The 17,911-nt window shown below is 43.5% G+C and overlaps 1 protein-coding gene across 4 annotated transcripts in view; it reads left to right on the top strand.

The window, feature by feature from the left end:
- Positions 1 to 17,911, top strand: part of CCDC149 (coiled-coil domain containing 149) — a 106,209-nt gene that overhangs the window by 20,982 nt on the left and 67,316 nt on the right. For 3 of the 4 annotated variants that reach the window (XM_033213900.1, XM_033213901.1, XM_033213903.1), the window contains exon 2: positions 16,049 to 16,210. In XM_033213900.1, coding sequence (XP_033069791.1) covers positions 16,049 to 16,210 — 162 coding nt within the window. Of the gene's footprint in view, positions 1 to 6,120; positions 6,186 to 16,048; positions 16,211 to 17,911 lie in introns of all 4 variants that reach the window. The other variant, XM_033213902.1, reaches the window with a different exon arrangement.

Genomic DNA, 17,911 nt, shown 5'->3' with positions numbered 1-17,911 from the left:
AGGGGATCCTCATAGTACCTACCTCAGAGGGCCTCCTTGTAAGGATCAAATGAGCTAATGTGAAAAACTGCCCAGAACAGTGCCTGCCATCAGTGTTTTGGCTGATGCTTCTATAGTCATACCTGGGATCTGAGCCCATCAGGCTTGGTACATCTTTCCCAAGGACTTGTTTTAACTACTATAGTCTTTGTACCCTTCCACGTAAGTGGTCAGCAAGCAGTGCTGATGTTAACCAGGAAGATGATGATTATGGATAATGATGATGATGATGATGATGATGATGATGAGTATAAGCTCTAAGTAAATGGCAACTGCATGCCAGTTACTGGGCTAAAAGCCTTCTTTTCGTTATCTCATTTACTCCTTTGGCAAACTCCTTTATCTCATGGTACTCCTTCAGTATCATGAAGTAGGTACTATCATAGTCCTTATTTTGCAAATAAAAGATCTTAGGCTCAGCAAGCAATGGATTTCCTTGCCCAAGATCATTCAGCTAGAAGTGGTAGGGCAGGAGTTGGAATCCAACGGGAAGTCTGACTCACACCCTGGGTCTTAGGAGTATCCACTGCCTTCTATCTTTTTAAGTCTCTCTGCCTCTGAATTTCATCTCCTTTTGGAATGGTCAGCCTGGACATATATTTAACAATCCATTTTGATGCTACTCTTTATGATGATCTTGATGACTACTGAATTTTCTTTTGACCTTTTTTTCTTTTTTGAGACAGGTTCTCACTCTCTCCCCCAGGCTGGAATCCAGTGGCATGATCATGGCTCATTGCAACCTCAACTTCCTGGGCTCAAGGGATCCTCCTGCCTCAGCCTCCCAAGTAGCTGGGACTACAGGTGTGTGCCACCACACCCAGCTAATTTTTTTAAAAAAAATTTTGTAGAGAAGGGGTTTCACTATGCTGCCCGAGCTGGTCTCAAACTCCTGGGCTCAAGCACATCTCCCACCTTGGCCTCCTAAAGTGCTGGGATTATAGGCATAAGCCACTGTGCCTGACAAATTTTCTTTATTAAAAGTGAGATTCCCAAACCTTGAGCTTATCTGAATTAGTGATGTCTACATGCACTTCTCCAAAGGAATTTTTTATTTAATATTAGATCTTGTAGATGCACATGCAAGGGCATGTGCCTTGTAGGGCATGTAGATGCACAAACATTCAAACAACCCATTTTTGTTATCATTTAAATGTCCTCTTGATCAATAGTGATGACAGAGGTGATGATGGTGGTGGTCAAATGGACTGTTAAGAAAAGCAAGTCAAATCATGCCCATCACTGGCTTGCAGTCCACTGGTGATCTGCAGCCCGTGAAGATTTTGCCATTTTCCCAGAAAGCCATAATTAATTTGGGTCACCCATGGGAGCCTTTTGCTAACATAATCAGCCCATCGCAGTTATCAGCCAGAGAAACAGACCTGGATGGAGTCCCTACCCTACCTTGAGCAGTGTTTCCAATTTAGTTTGTCCTCTGAAAACTTCAGTAATTTGAGTCACTAGGATTGTACACCCACCCATGTCCCAGAATAAATTTCTGCCTGACTTTTTGCTGGGGGGCTGAGTTCTGAACTGACAGTTCTTGTTGAGGATAGTTTCTCACTAATCAGTAGTGTCTGGAGTTGATGGAAAGAAAACAAAAACGATGAAGATGAAGTGCAGGAGCAAGTTAACAGCACTCAGGAAAATATGAGCAAGGTGCAGTGAGAGGGAGAAAACAGCTCCCAACCACAGGGTTCGGCTGGGGAGGCCTGCATGCTGCAGGCGGAAATGCAGGGCCCAAGTGGCCCTTTAGCGATGACTCTGAGGTTCTCATCCAGAGAGAAAGACTGTGTTGATCATGATTGGTTAAAATCTCAGCAGATGGTGGTAAGAGCTCTATTTACTTGGATAATTAAAGTAGTGATAGATTTGCACGGCTGATTTCAAGATCTCAAGTCTGCAGATGACTGCCTTTTGGGGCAGACTGGGATGGAACACCTCCTTGCTTTAGAGTATGTGCACCTGACTCAAGTATCAGCGAGCTGGGAGCCAGGGACTGTTCTCAGACATGCTCCATCTTGGGTTGAAGCTTCATCTTGAACACACTGGCCCTCTTATGGGACTGTTCATCCCAGCAGGGGAATCGTATTTTTCAGAAGACAAGATATACCGACACATTTAGGAATGGAGATTGTTTTCCGTCTTCAAATGGGACAGACTCAGTTCTTTTGATTACTGTGATAATAAGATTAGTGTCTTTAGAGTTTATTGTGTGCTTTTTCTCACGTGAGTAATTTTATAGAATCCTTCCAACTCTCCTGTGAGTGAATGGGGTGCTGTGGCAGAAAGGACATGGGACAGTCCTGGGTTCAAATCCCGCCTTTGCCTCTTACAAGCTTCATAATTTTTTTTCCCCAAAAAACTCTTAGAGCCTTAGTTTCCTCACCTGTAAAGGGGGGGTAATGATGTTTATATTTTGGGGTGGCGATGAGGATTAGTGATTAATGTATGTGAAATGCTGAATCATCTGTTAGGACTGAGTAGGCTTCCAAATGCTGCTGGCTGTTCGTATCATTATAGAAAAGAAAACTGAAGCACAGAGTGGGGGCGCTGCTTCTTGTGGTCCTCGTGGTAGGAGATAGTGGCAAAACCCACATCATTTCACTGTAAAGCCCAGGTGCCACATTGCTTCTGTTAATGATGCCTTCCTGTCTATATCTCCTAAGTTTCCCTTTTGTTAAAGGACAGTTAAGGAATCAGTTCTAGTTCTGCAGATGCCATCCTGTAACCCTCTCAGTACCTCATCTATAAAGTGGAAGCACGATTACAGGTCCCCTTTGCCTCCCAGGGTTCGGGAACAGGTCTAAGAAGTTAAGAGCTGATAATATGCAAAAGTGCACTGGGCCTCATCAGTAGTAGGGGTGTTAGGGGTTTTTTTAGGATTTCTCTTGAGATAGATAAAATGAACCACAGCAGTTTTACAGCTTTTAAAGTCAGTCGGACCAAAATATTGTACATGCTTTGCTGACTTTTTACTGCTACAAAGCCCACAAGGAAAGCCCTCTGCAACTGAATTGAATTATTATTCTATAATGAGGTAACCAGTGAAGCTATTGTTACATTCCATATGTGACAGTTATATGTCATAATGTGTAATTGCAGTATGTGAGGGCTGGTGATGCAAGCCGCCTGTCACCTGTATCCAGCAGATCTCAGGCCTCTGGCAACCTGGATGGCAAAGAGAGGGTTTCAGATGCATGGATAATTTTAGTGCTTCATCCTGAATACATACATGATCTCTGAAAGAAACCAGAGCTGCAAGGTGCACTGGCAGCATCTCGGCCTGAGGCAAGGTCGGATCAGCCTAGCACTGGGGACAGAGCAAATTCACTCTAGGCAAGCAATGATTTTTAGAAACAGATGCTATCTTCAGCAAGTGAGTTTCCTAGTCCGTTTATGGCCAATGAGAAAAAAGCCAATCTTTTTTCCATGTGTTTCCTTCTCATCTTTATAGGCTTGCAAAGGACAGGTATATAGTCAGTGGAGAATGCAGAGACTGAGAAGATGGTGAGAGGGAGGAAAGGAGAAGTAAGAGAAGTGAAAGAATTGAAATAGATATTCAGGCAAACCTTCGTTATTCAAAACTTCGGTTAGCCGAGACTGTCAGTGAATTTCACATACCCCCCAGCTACTATAGTTCACATTATAAACTCTTCCAATTACCTGAAATCTCACTTAAATTTCAGCACATCCCCTGGGGCATTCAAATAATCAAAGTTTGCCTGTCAAAAGTAATACCGGAGAGGGGAATGGTGATTCTAAGAAAGATAGATCATAAAAAAAAAAAAAGTCTTCCTTCTTAGAGAATGGCATTAGAATCATTAAGCTATGAACTTGAAATTGCTGAAATGTTATCTAAAAATTACAGAGGTGAGTACAGATTTAGAAAAGGCTGTGGAAATGCCTAGGGTATCTTACAATTGGAGGACAGAGTATAGGCGTGGGCAGGAAAGGCTTACACCCAAGATGCGAGGGTGTTAATGTTGCAGGGCTTAGGGATTGCCGCAGGCTGGAGGACTTCAGCAAAATGAACATCTGCATGTGGCTAGCCCCACAGGGCATTGTACGCCATAGATACCCAAATCCATGTCTGGAGAGGTTAAATGTACGTGTATCTCCAAGTGGCGGTTCTGAATGCCTCTGTGGGGTTGGTGAATCTGCAGGACTTTTAAGAACGAAGGTGCTGAATGGAGTGTATACCCCTGTAATGGCAGGGAAGTGGTCCTTTTAAGCAGTAAAAACGAGGTCAACATACAAATGTCATTTTGATGATTCTATAGGAACTGTCCTGCATCCTCTCCATACACACTCAGTTTGTGTAACTGGATATTCTTTTTTCCCCAAAGCATGATGCTAAATGAGATTTAGACATTTAGGCATAATAATAAATTGATGGCTATCTGACTAAAATATGTAAAATCTATCTATATGTATGTATATATTCAGCTTGGTGGGAAGGGAAATTTATTTCTCAAATATGTATTCAGCACACATTGTGGGCCAGGAGCTGTACCTGGCTCTGGAGATGCAAAGATGAATAAGATGGGCCCTGGCTGCAAAGAAGCCTCGGTCAGACAAGTGGGCAGGTGGGCAGGTGCTGCGATACAGGGTGTGTGAGTGCTACTCTAAGTATACTCACAATGCCGCATGGCTCTCACTCTGCCTGGGGGCATGGCAGAAGCTTCCCAGACAGGGACTCGGGAGCAGGGTGCAGGACAGTGTAGAAAAAGAGAGAGGTGAAGAAGCTTGAGCGTGGGGGCAGCAGTAGGTGGGCTGAACAGGAACATGGAGGGCAGGAATAGAAGAGCTGATGATGAAGTCGTAGAGGTGTGTTGCAGCCAGATACTGAAAGGCGCTCCTGTTTGCAAATCTCCTTAACATCAGAGTTTTTTGTTTTTTTTTTTTTTTGAAGAAGAGTGGCAAGCCCTAATTTACATTCTCCAAAGGACTGGTACCTGGACTGGACAAGTAGGGAAACCAGAAGGCTGTTGTGATGATCCCTGCCAGAGATCACAGGGCAGAGCAAAAGAGAGGTTCCAGGCATGGAGGGGTGGCTTGTTGGAGGCTGGGGAAAGGAGGTTGATTGTCGAATGCTGTTCACCTGGAGCCGTTTGTTGGGTGGGAAGTGAGGTATTGCTGGATGGGGGATGGAGCAGAGGGGAAGGCAAGTGCAGTTATGAGTAGAGGGTGATCAGGGGAGGAGGTACCACTGCAGAAAGAATGAGTCTGCAGTTGAGAAGTTTCTAAATTATTCCTGAACATGAACCCTTTGGCCATGTCTGTTTATCATTTGCTGAGAAGCCTGTCTGGATTCGCAGGCATGCCCTTGCAGTGGCTAGTGAGAGCTAGCCTGATCCCATTAGTAAAAATCTCAAAGGAACAGGAGTCTTTGTTTGGTGAGAGGTGACTCTACCCCATCCCCACCCCCTACCCTCCCCCCGCCGCCCCGCACTACACCCTAGCTACCTTCATCTCTCATTTATCTGACTATAAAGCACCCACATAGTAATGTAGTATGTCAGATAGCCATTTAATTATTATGATCTTTTGATCTTTGTTGTAGCAATTATGATTTGCTTTAATGCAGATAACAGTAAACGGGTAGATAAAAGCCCCTCCATGGCCAATGGTTTGGGCTCTTAGGATGATGAGCATAGGGCTACCTTCATGGTGTTTGTGTGTGGGCATGAATTAACGTCGACAAATGAGTTGTGAGCTCTGCTTTAAAAATGTAATGGAAATGCAATTCCAGAGAAATTTATTTTTGAGAGAATAATAAAAATATTTTATGATATCTAGTATTCACACTCAAAACTGGGCATATTTTACTGAGCTTATTCCATTCGCGTGTCACTGATTACCTAGTATATTTGGCGTTAGTATATACCAGGTGGTTTCTTCCTTACTCCAGCTGGTAGGTGTGTACCCAAGGGCAGCCACGTGAGCCTCACCCTGAGTGTTCCTGCAGCTCCTGTGCACTCCTGTGTTTCTGTGTATGATTAATAGAGACTTAGAGGTTAATTAAAGTAAAAGGGTTATTATTACATGATCACCATTTCTTTTTCAATCTTTATTCAGAAACCACAAGAAGGGGAGCCTTAGCAAGGCTGAGAAGTAAACTCAGTAGCATGGATCCTCCCCAGGTTGGTGCGGTGCACATTTGTTGTTTTCTCACTTCCCAGAATTCCTTGCTTTTTCTCAATAGCACTTCCAAGTGGAGGGTATTACCATTGGATACAGTCTGTGTACATTAACAACTGTGGACAGGTGCCTAGGCAAAGGCTCCCCATAATCTGCTTTAGGCTATTGGAGACATCCTTGAACAGAGAGACAAAGAGATTGAAATGTAACAGAGTCCAGTTCATCCCATTTGGCAACCTCTGATTCAACCTTTCCTGCAACAAGACCTGGTGGTTGGTGGTTCCTGGTTCCCGTCTCCATTGCCCAGATTTGCCTTGCAGCCCACCTGTGTCTAAGTCTAGTTCTGCATTCTCTTGCCAAGTCTATAAGGGCCAGTATCCTTCCAATATATTCCTTTGTTAGAGTGTCAGTTACTGTTGCTGACACCAAAGAATCCTAATTGATATACCCAGGTAACAGTCTGGCTCTTCCACTTACTACCTTTGTGATGAAGGATAAATTTACCTCTTTGAGGTTCTGTTTCCTTCTCTGTAAAATGGGACTAATCTTACAACCTATTTCATAGTGGCCATATAGATTAAATACGATGTTTCTAATAGAACATTTAGCAATTTGGAAAATAGTAATGCTCACTGGATAGTGGCTGCTACTGTTACTGTTATAATAAAATGAAGGTCGTCTTCTTACTCCTAAGAGTGCATGGCACATAGTAGATATTCAAAAAAAAAATACTAATTTCATTTATCTGTCCCCTCTTCTGAAAACAAACTGAAACCTTCCTGAGCTGGGAAGGAGAGAGAATGTCGGTGGTACCTACTCTACACATGAACTTGACCAGCACAGAGTTTCGTCTTGACTGAAGAGCGAAAGTGGAGGCATTAGGAGAATAAAGTGTGTGTCTCTTGGCCCCTCCTACTGGCCAGAAAGTGGGGTATTTCCCTGTTTTTCCCTGCTCAAGTTGGCCCTTTGGAGTGTGTTTGGGCAGCCATGTGACCCACTCGCCCACTGATGTGATTCTGGCACCCGCTGTCACAGTGGAGGCTGAAACCACGCATGAGTCTGGTTGCCTGGGTAGCACCCTGTCTAACAATACTGTATTAGACACCATGAACACAGACTGCATTAAGAAACAGCAAAGCCAGTGTGTTCTCTGTAGGCCTGACAGCTCAAACTGCAGGATCCAAAGGTGTGTCTGCAGAGTGGGTCCTGACCCACAATCACTTTCTCTTCTCTTCTCAAGCTTGGCAACACATTCCACCCACACTGTACTGTCCAATATAATTTACACCACAGGATGAAAGTTTCTTCCTGAGATGATTCTTAATAACACTCCCCCATTCAGAGCCCCTCGGGGCTCCTGATTGCTGGAAGAATACAATCTGAACTCCTCAGCACCACATCCAGGCCCTTTCTGACCTGGCCACCCATCCGTCTTTCTGACTTTATCTCTCACACTTGTACTCCCACCCTCCACTGCAGCCAGCCCAGGGTGTGGCTCACTGTTCTGACCACACATCTTCTGGCCTCTCACCTTTGTGCTTTGCTGTGGCTGTTTCCCAGCCAGGAGTAACATTTTCCCTGTCACTGCCACTTGCCACAACTCCATCTGTCCCCAACCAAGATGTATCCTTCTACGTCTCCCTCCTGATCCATTTCAAATACCACATTGTCCTCCAACTCCTTGAGCACCTTCTTTGCTAAGCTGTGATCACTCTCTCCTCCATGATAACAATAGTAGTAATGATCATTAACACGCATACAACACACTGTTTTAAATGTTTGACATATACTAACTCTTAATTCTCATACCAACCCTCTGAAGATGCTATAAATATCTTCATTTAAAAATGGAGAAACCGAGGCACAGAGAGGCTAGGTAATTGATCATGTAGCTAATGAGTGACAAAACCAAGATTTGAACTTAGGCATTTTCGGCTCCTCCTGCCATATTCCCAACCATTAGTCTAAACTGCTTTTCTCTCTTTTCTGGGAGTTTTGTGTCTCTTTTATAGCATTTAGTGTACTGTAGTTAGACAGTATTAGTGAATGATAATCAGCTACTTATTACCATCTATTATTATCTGTGCCCATGCATTGCTTAATGACAGGGATATGTCCTGAGAAATGCTTTGTTATGCTGTTTCATCATTGTGCGATCGTCCTAGAGTGTACTGACACAAACCTAGATGGTATAGTCTGCTACACCCCCGGACTACATGGTATGGCTTGTTACTTCTAGGCTACAAACCTGTACAGCATGTGCCTGTACTGAATACTCTAGGCAATTGTAACACAGTGGTAAGTGTTTGTGTATTTAAAGATATCTAAATATAGAAAAGGTGCAGTAAAAATATGGCCGCATAATCTTACGGGACCACTGTTGTACATGCAATTTGTTGTTGACACTATTAAATCTATAGGTGGCCTCTTGGACCTCAGCCATTCCCTGTGGAATTCGACTTAGGGCCCCAGGAGAACTGCCTCTTGCCCAAACAGGACCTGGAAATGAGTTACAATGTATTCCTCTGAGCTATGCAGTTACCTCTATGGAGTGACTTGTTGAAAATACTGTTTTGCTCAACACAGGTAATGTGTTGAACCACTTATAACTAATTTGGTGCTAATACAGAATAGTAAAAAGAACCTGGAATGTGTAATGGAAAGTTCTGGTTTCAGCTGACAGTTGTTAGTTACTTGTCTCTAGGAAAGACGCTAACCTCTCTGAATCTCAGCTATTTTGCCCATAAAATGGGGAAAGCAGTTCTTGTCCCACCTGTCATAGAGTGTTGACTGTCAAATGGGAGCGTGTCTGCGAAAGTGTTCTGGATGCTTTAAATGCTCTAAAAATCATGTGTTCAATCTTTTTTGAGTTTACAAAGCCTTTAGCATAGCACATTTCCTTTCAAGTTCACAATAACCTCAAGGTAGGGGGCAGCAGGTGGTGGGAGCAGGGATTAAATCCTTAGAGCTGTGACTCAATCCCAGAAAACAAGTGAATGATTTCCATGACATAATGGTCTCTATTCAGGTGCCTTTTACACCTACTCACCTCTCAAAATTCACATCAAACATCATCTCTCAAGGTTTCCTCCCTGCCCCACCCCCACCCACCCGTGCCTCTCTTCGTTCCTTTCACCAGATATTTGTTGAGTGAATGGATAAGTGTCCAGAGTGGCTTATTAGAGAACAGTGGTTTTCAGACTTTTAAAATGTCAGCTCATAAGAAATATGTGAAAATAGGCATATGTGTGTGTTTATTCCTATAGACTTTTCAAATAGAAAAGCTTCAGGAAACAATAATTACCCTTACTACAGGGCATACACCCTGATATTTTCTGCTCTGTTCTGTATCTTTTTTTTTTTTTTTAAAGAAAACAAGGATTGCAACTAATGTATCATGACCCACAATTTGGAAAACACTGTCATGGAATATGCTGGAAGTCAGGAGCCTTGTTCTTTACAACTGGGCAAGTCACCTGGGTTATCCATGAGGTTTATCCCAGCTCCAGCATTCAGTGATGACTCTAAAGGATAAGGAAGTTAGGAGGCTGGGGGAACAGGCACGTAAGCATATGGAAGCTTGAAGATTTACTGCATTTAATGCACTTACAGTTTTTCTTGGCCTATATGAGGAAGTAGAAATCTAATGAATACTTAGCTATTTGGGCAATTACTGTTGGAGAAAGGTTTGATTTTATTCACACATTCATCATCGAGACTGTAGAGATTTGTAAGGGTGACTTTCCAATAAAAGATTCCATATCTAAAGTCCTTGGAGCCCAGATGTGTTTCTCATGCAGGAGTTTTGGGAATCTGAAATGAAATTCAGTACACACACTGTGTATTATATGTCATCCCCAGCAGAGTCTCAGTCAGCAGCCAGGGATCAAACACATTGATTTTTCTTCAGCAAATACATGAATATTCACACTCCATGGGATAAAGGCCACAGACACCCTCACGTCAGCTTAGGTCACTAACAAGATAGAAACACATTTTCAGGTTTCAGAACCTTCAGGATTCCCGATAGCAGGCAATAACGTTTTGTTATCCAGGTATCATGCCTTCCCTTTTCAAAATCCAATGATATCATTTATCCCATGAGGGTCCCAATACTTAGCTCAGTGCCCAGCACATAGAAGGCACCCAGAAAATATTTGACTGAATAATGAGGCCAGCTATAGCTTACAGAAAACTCCTGTTGCGATCAAACTACTTTTGAGAAAAGAACCTTCTAGTTCCTTTCTGGGGCCCTTTAGTTTGTCCCATTTCTTAGAATTGAATGGAAACCTTACTGTTTCCACTTGGCTCCCTCATGAAAAGGAGAGAATAGTGAGGCTTGTGGATTTTTAAACATTTTTTTTCCCATCTTCCTTCAGGCTTTGCATCTGAGGAAATAAGTGGCAGACCCACTAGTTTTAGAAAAAGTTGTTTGAATCAATAAAACCTTTATTACTATTTGTTCTAGGTCCAGAAAAGTAGCCAAATTCGAAATGTCTCTTTCTTTGTTTTCTTGTACTAGGAATACCAACTAGATGTGGTAACCAACTCCATGAATTTTCTGATTTTTGGAGGTGGGGCACAGAATGTTTAGTTTGTCAGGAGCTGGGGTTCCACAGGCTTAGCTCTATAACGAGCTGGGTTCCAATTCTGGCTTCGCAATCCCTTGGCACATTATGCAAACACTTTCGCTTAAGCCTTACTTCCTCATTTATAAAATGCAGATGATAGCACAGTAACTTCATTGCATTGTCCTGAGGATTAAAGGAGATTATGCAGGTAAAGCATGTGTTACAAAACCTTGCTTTTTGTCATCAATAGCACTACTAATAGTGATCACATGAACCCTCGTCCTCAGTGTGACGACTCAGTGGACACACAGCCCAGGGGCAAGTATAACCTCTCTCCACCCCAGACAGTCCCGTTTTTTGATATAGACACTGTGAATCAGGATGGGTTAAGTTATGCTCAGTAACAAACCCTCAAATCTCAGTACTTTGACACATCAATCATTTTTTTCTGGATCACACAAAGTTCTCTGTGGACCCAAATGGCTCTCCAGGCAGTTGTCTGCTGTGCTTGCCCCTCCAAGCTCTGTTATCCTGTGGCACCCCCATAGCGACCTGTGCTTCCACCATTGTTGCTGCAGGGGAGGAGAAAACCCAGCAATTCTTACCTCCTCTCTCAAGTGCCTTCCTCCTGAAGCAACTCACATCCTTTCCAATCCCATTTTATCAAGAAGCAGGTTCCGTGTTTCTGCTTTACCCAAAAGCAGTGGGGATGGACAATCCTGCCACATGCCTGGAAGGAGAGGAGAACTAGAAATAATAGCAAGAGCCATGAATATTGACCCAATAGATGTTTGGCCTTTTCTCACTCGATTATAAATTGCTGCTGCAAATGCAGTTTCAGTCCCAGCACCCTGTCCCACCAAGTGACTGTCCAGAGATTCTGGAAATACGCTGGCTGCAGACGGTCTTTGGAAATCATTGAGCCAGCTCTGTCTTAGACAAGGCAGAGAAAGCAAGTTCTGGGTACTCAAAGTGAGTCGTACCTTCTGAACTGGAGCCCTTACCCTGTGCTTTCCCCTGCACTCTTCACATCCAGTGATATTCGACAGTGGTGTTGAAATCGTGGGTTCCTCAAGGTGGAGAGTGCCCTGGGAACCCCCGATCTTCCAAGTGTGGAAATGAGGCCCGGGTAGTGTGCTTTTGGTCCTTGTGTTTTATGTCTTTCCCAAGGTACCTGCAGTTCATGATGAGCCCATCGCTGGATCTGCTATCTATAGTTACTGATCCTCCTCTGGGAGCCTAAACAGCCCAAGCACAGTGACTTAGCTTGTCTGGTTTTCCATTCTAATTTGGGTTCCTTCTAATGCCCCAGCCTTATGTTTGCCGGTTGTTCAAAGCTGCCCACTAAGAAGGATCTTCATGACCTTTTTCTCTCCAGTTTTTTTGTTGTTTGTTTCCAATCACTGGGATAAGAAATGGGACATTTTAACAGCTGTCATTACAGGGAATACACTTTTACTTTTTTAGAATGAGGCCAAGAAATTTCATCTCATTCTCCAACACGCCCTGCTCCCCACTTCCCAGATTTCTATTGTTGTTTTGATGAGACATGCATATACAATCATGCGTCTCTTAACGACAGGGATGCTTTCTGAGAAGTGTGCTGCTAGGCGATTTCATCATTGTGAGAGCATCATAGAGTGTACTTACACAAACCTAGATAGCACAGCCGACTACACACCTAGCCTATGTGGTACAGCCTGTTGCTCCCAGGCTGCAAACATATACAGCACGTTCCTGTACTGAATACAAGGCAATTGTAACACAATAGTATGTGTTTGTGTATCTAAATGTATCTAAACATAGAAAAGGTACCGCCACCTTTCTATGGTAGGACCACTATCATATATGCGGTGTGCCATTGACTAAAGTGTTGTTATGTGCTACATGACTGTATAAGATTTTTGGCTAGAGGCAGTAAAATGCGGTCCCTGTTTGTACTTGTCTAGAATCCCAAAAGCTACAAAAGGTGGCACAGACACTCACCGGAATGGCTCTGAGACTGTTCCTCGCCCCTGAACTCGTGGGCTAACTGTGGCCTTTCAGTCCCTCCAGACCATTTTAGTTGGTTCTAACTTTTGAGACACTGTGCAGCTTGAGGCTTCCAGAGCCTGAGTTTTTAAAGTGTGGACTGGATAAGAATCATCTGGACCATGGGCTAAGAATGCAGATTCCTGAGCCAGGCACCAGAGATTCTGATTTAGTGGGCCTGGGCTGGAGCCCAGGAATCTGCATTTTAACAAGCATCCCAGGCGATAGAGAGCAGTGTTTTCTTTTTCTTTTTTTTTCTTTTTTCTTTTCTTTTTTTTTTTTTGAGATGGAGACTCATGCTGTCACCCAGGCTGCAGTGCAGTGGCATGATCTTGGCTCACTGCAACCTCCATCTCCCGAATTCAAGTGATTATCCTGCCTCAGCCTCCCAAGTAGCTGGGATTACAGGCACCTGCCACCATGCCCAGCTAATTTTTTTTTTTTTTTTTTTTTGAGACAGAGTTTCACTCTTTTTGCCCAGCTGGAGTGCAACGGTGTGATCTCGGCTCACTGCAACCTCTGCCTCCCGGGTTCAAGTGATTCTCCTGCCTCAGCCTCCTGAGTAGCCTGGGACTACAGGCACCCGCCACCACACTCGGCTAATTTTGTATTTTCAGTAGAGAGGGGGATTCGCCGTCTTGGCCAGGCTGGTCTTGAGCTCCTGACCTCAGGTGTTCTGCCCACCTTGGCCTCCCACAGTGCTGGGATTACAGGTGTGAGCCACCATGCCTGGCAGAGAGCAGTGTTTTCTAGGGTTCCCTATAGATGCCAAAGACTGTCGTGCCAGGGTGCAGCAGAACTACAGGGGAGGTGTCTCACCTTCAGCCAGAGCTCTGCTTCGAGCTACTTTACAAATGAGGCTTCAGCCTCAGGTTTGTCCTACTGATAAAAATAAATAACATGGAGTAAAATTGTTGGGACCTACAGAACTTTTGCTCTTCAAATCCCAGGCCAATGGGTCTCAGCAGAGGCCTCTGTGCCTGTTTTCTACCAGGCACCTCAGACCTAGAAGCAAGGGAGGCATTTTACTGCCCTTCCCAGCTTTCATGGCCTTATCTGGACCATGCTTTGTGAGTGAAATAGCTTTTCTCTTAGACCCTAACAGAGACTGTTCAAGGTCAAGGAACTTGAATTTCCACTTTGACAGTCAGCAGTGGCCTTACCTGTTACCGTTCAATAGGCGGGGTGTTCCCGCGGAGCCTACCTACTGCAGCTTCCAATGTCTCCGTGCGTGAGGATTTTTGTCCCCTAAATTGGAAGGCAGGAGTGTCTCTGGGGCCTCAGGTTTGAATCTGATAAATTGAAGGGATAAAGGTGACTGTCTTTGGGTCACCAATACTCGCAGTGCTGACAACCAAGGGTGCTGATTATGGGAAAAGAACTGAAGGAACAAGGGCAGATGTGTTAAATTGTGTGTAAATGGTATTTTTCCTGTGAAATCTCAATACGTCCCTGAGGACACTGCAGTTTGGGTTTCTGAGCCACTCTCCTCTGATATTTACTCATTGGGGATTTTACTCTTGAGAAATCACTGTGACAACAGAACCATTTTGCCTCCATGAAGACGATGTCAATGTCTCAAAATCCAGGACATTTTAAGGCAGGATTCCAGCCTCATTACTGCCAGGAATAAAATTCATCCAAGGTGGAAGTGTCCTTTTTTAGAACTCAAATCCGTCTCAGAATGCCTTTTCTTTCGCCTTTGTTTTTGAAGCTAAGCAATTACTTTTTTTTTTTTAAGGAAAAAAAAATTGTGCAAATGTACAAAACTCTCTTTTTCCCTCTTTCATTTATTTGAAATTGAACTTAACAAAGTCAGTTCCGACCAAGCACTATATATGAGTAATGCTTTTTGTCCATAAAAGAGCATTGACTCTAGTGGAATGGGAGTGCTGATTCTCGCTCCGCTTTGTGTGAGCGTCCATAATGACAAAGTACTCATGTCAGAGTGTATAATGAAACTATAAATTGTTTTCATGAATGCTCTGAATTTGGTCTTTTACAGGGCAAATTCAAAAGGTATTTAGTGCCACATTTCACATATGTGAATAATACCAGACGGTGCAACATATCCAATAAAAAGTGAAGTGTCCTATTCGGGCCCACGCTGGCCAGTATGGTGGGTCAGACTTAGGTGAGGGTGGTTTGTAGTGCAGGAGAGTGAGCACAAGGAAGGATGCCACATCACTCTGAGGCAAGAGTTCCAACCAGGTGTACTCAACTGTTTTGGGAGAATTCAAAATGTGGCTAAAATACTTACCTCCTAAGATTGGTCTCTGGTTGGAGAGTGCCTGCATTTGAATCACAGGAAAAGTTAAACACATCAGGGCCATGTTAGTGGACAAATTGGCAAGTGAGAAAATAGCTGCTGGGTTTGGTGGGCAGTTGCAATCTATTGCAATGATTTATGGTTCAATTATTTTTACTAACTTTTTTGGGCTTTTTTTTTTTTTTTTTTTTTTTTAACAATAAAAACTATGTGGACCAGGCATGGTGGCTCATGCCTGTAATCCCAGTACTTTGTAAGGCCAAGGTGGGCAGATCATCTGAGGTTAGGAATTCAAGACCAGCCTGGCCAACAGAGCCTGGCTGTCTCTACTAAAAATACAAAAATTAGCTGGGCATGGTGGTACGCATCTGTAGTCCCAGCTACCTGGGAGGCTGAGGTGGGAGAATTGCTTGAACCTAGGAGATGGAGGTTGCAGTAAGCCGAGATCATGTCACTGCACTCCAGCCTGGATGACAGAGCAAGACTCCATCTCAAAAAACAAACAAGCAAGCAAACAAACAAAAAACCATATAGGTTTACTCTGGAAACTTAGAAAACACAGAAAAGCATCAAGAAAAGTTTCAAAACCTGGGTAAATAATTTTACTACCAAGAGATTGTCGTGAGTAACATTTTAATAAAATTTGTATTAAATATCTTAATAAAATTTTACATCATCTTATCTGGATATATAAATCCTTTTTAAACAAAATTGGGGTCCAGTTGTCTACCTGTTTACCCGTTTATGCAACTTTTTGAAACATTCTGGTTTTTGACTTATTGTCCAAGGTTTAGGTTCTGTCGTGAGGTCACTGCATGTTAGCACTGTAGAAGCCTTTACGTACATGTCATTTGCTAAAAAATATCTCTCTGGGCATATGAGCTCTAAAAATGAGAATGGCAAAAATTCTCCACAGGGTGTGTGAAGTACATTGTGTGTTAAATGGAGGCCCATGGATGGTTTTGACCTGTTGCCTGGATTTTTTGCTTTGTAGTACCTGGTGTGTAAGAGGAAGCTGGAGAGCAAGAAGGAAGCCCTGCTGATCCTCTCCAAGGAGCTGGACACCTGTCAACAGGAAAGAGACCAGTACAAACTCATGGCCAATCAGCTCCGGGAGCGCCACCAGTCACTGAAGAAGAAGTACCGAGAGATGATCGTAAGTGTTAGGCTGCCCTGTTCGGCCACTTTCCTGTTCCCTGAATTAAGATATAAAGAGATTTTCACATGCTGTTTCTTTAGAAATGGTTAAATGTAAACAGTTCAAAGTGGAAAAATTTAGAAGTAAAAGTCACCACCTCTATTTCCTCCACAACCCAATCCCACTCACAAGTTAATCTCTCTCTCTCTGTGTGTGTGTGTATGTGTGTGTATGTGTGTGTATATGCTTCTTGCTCTGGCATCTGTGAACATATACGTGTGTGTTTGCAGTAGGCTCCCCTGCTTATCCAAGGGAGGCATGTTTCAAGACCCTCAGTGGATGCCTGAAACCACAGAGAGTATGAAACCCTATATATGCTGTTGTTTTTTTAATCTGATAGCCAAATCAGCTCCTAAGTGACTAGCGAGTGGGCCACATAGACATCGTGGATACCCTGGATGAAGGGGTGATTTACATCCCAGGTGGGATGGAGGGGAATGGTGCAAGATTTCACCACACAGCTCTGAACAGCATGCAATTTAAAATTTATTAATTATTTATTTTTGAAATTTTCCATTTCACATGTTTGGACCATGGTTGACCTCAAGTACCTGAAACTGAGGACAAGTGGGGACTGCTGTATGTGTGGCTGTTTACTTGTTAATTTAATTATATAGAGTTCTTTAAAAAGAGGATTCATAAGTCTGCAGTAATACAGAGGCCACTAGCTACAGGTGGCTACTTAGTTTTAAATTAATTAGAATTAAATAAAATAAGAGACTACATTCCTCAGTGTCAATGTCACATTTCATGGGCTCAGGTGACTGATGGCTACTGTATTGGACAGTGTATATAGAAAGCATTGCCATCCTTCCAGAGAGTTATATTAGGCCAGATGCAGTGACACACCTGTAATCCCAACTACTTTGAGAGGCTGGGATGAGAGGATTGCTTGAACCCAGGAGTTTGAGGCCAAGCTGAGCAACATAGTGAGAACCCTTCTCAAAAAAAAAAAAAAAAATTCATGGAGAAATAAAATAAATTCCAAATGTATGTTTTAAAATAATAAAACATGCTGTTTTCCCTCAGCACTTTATTTTGGACATCTTTCTAGGCCTACAGATCTAACTCATCTAGATTTGAATCATCCAGATTTCTAGGCATACAGATTTAACTCAGTCTTTTTTTTTTTTTTTTTTTTTTGAGACGGAGTCTCGCTCTGCCGCCCAGGCTAGAGTGCAGTGGCCAGATCTCAGCTCACTGCAAGCTCCGCCTCCCGGGTTCACGCCATTCTCCTGCCTTAGCCTCCCGAGTAGCTGGGACTACAGGCGCCCGCCATGTCGCCCGGCTAGTTTTTTGTATTTTTAGTAGAGAGGGGGTTTCACCATGTTAGCCAGGATGGTCTCGATCTCCTGACCTCGTGATCCGCCCGTCTCGGCCTCCCAAAGTGCTGGGATTACAGGCTTGAGCCACCGCGCCCGTCCCAGTCTTTTTTTTTTTTTGAGACAGAGTCTCGCTCTGTCACCCAGGCTGGAGTGGAGTGGTGCGATGTCCGCTCACTGCAAGCTCTGCCTCCTGGGTTCATGCTATTCTCTTGTCTCAGCCTCCCGAGTAGCTGGGACTACAGGCACCTTCCACCACGCTTGGCTAATTTTTTGTATTTTTAGTAGAGACGGAGTTTCACCGTGTTAGCCAGGATGGTCTGGATCTCCTGACCTC

The sequence above is a fragment of the Trachypithecus francoisi genome, unplaced genomic scaffold (assembly GCF_009764315.1).
Source record: "Trachypithecus francoisi isolate TF-2019V2 unplaced genomic scaffold, Tfra_2.0 Lachesis_group1, whole genome shotgun sequence".
NCBI lineage: Eukaryota > Metazoa > Chordata > Mammalia > Primates > Cercopithecidae > Trachypithecus > Trachypithecus francoisi.
This window is presented reverse-complemented; position numbering and strand designations above follow the sequence as displayed.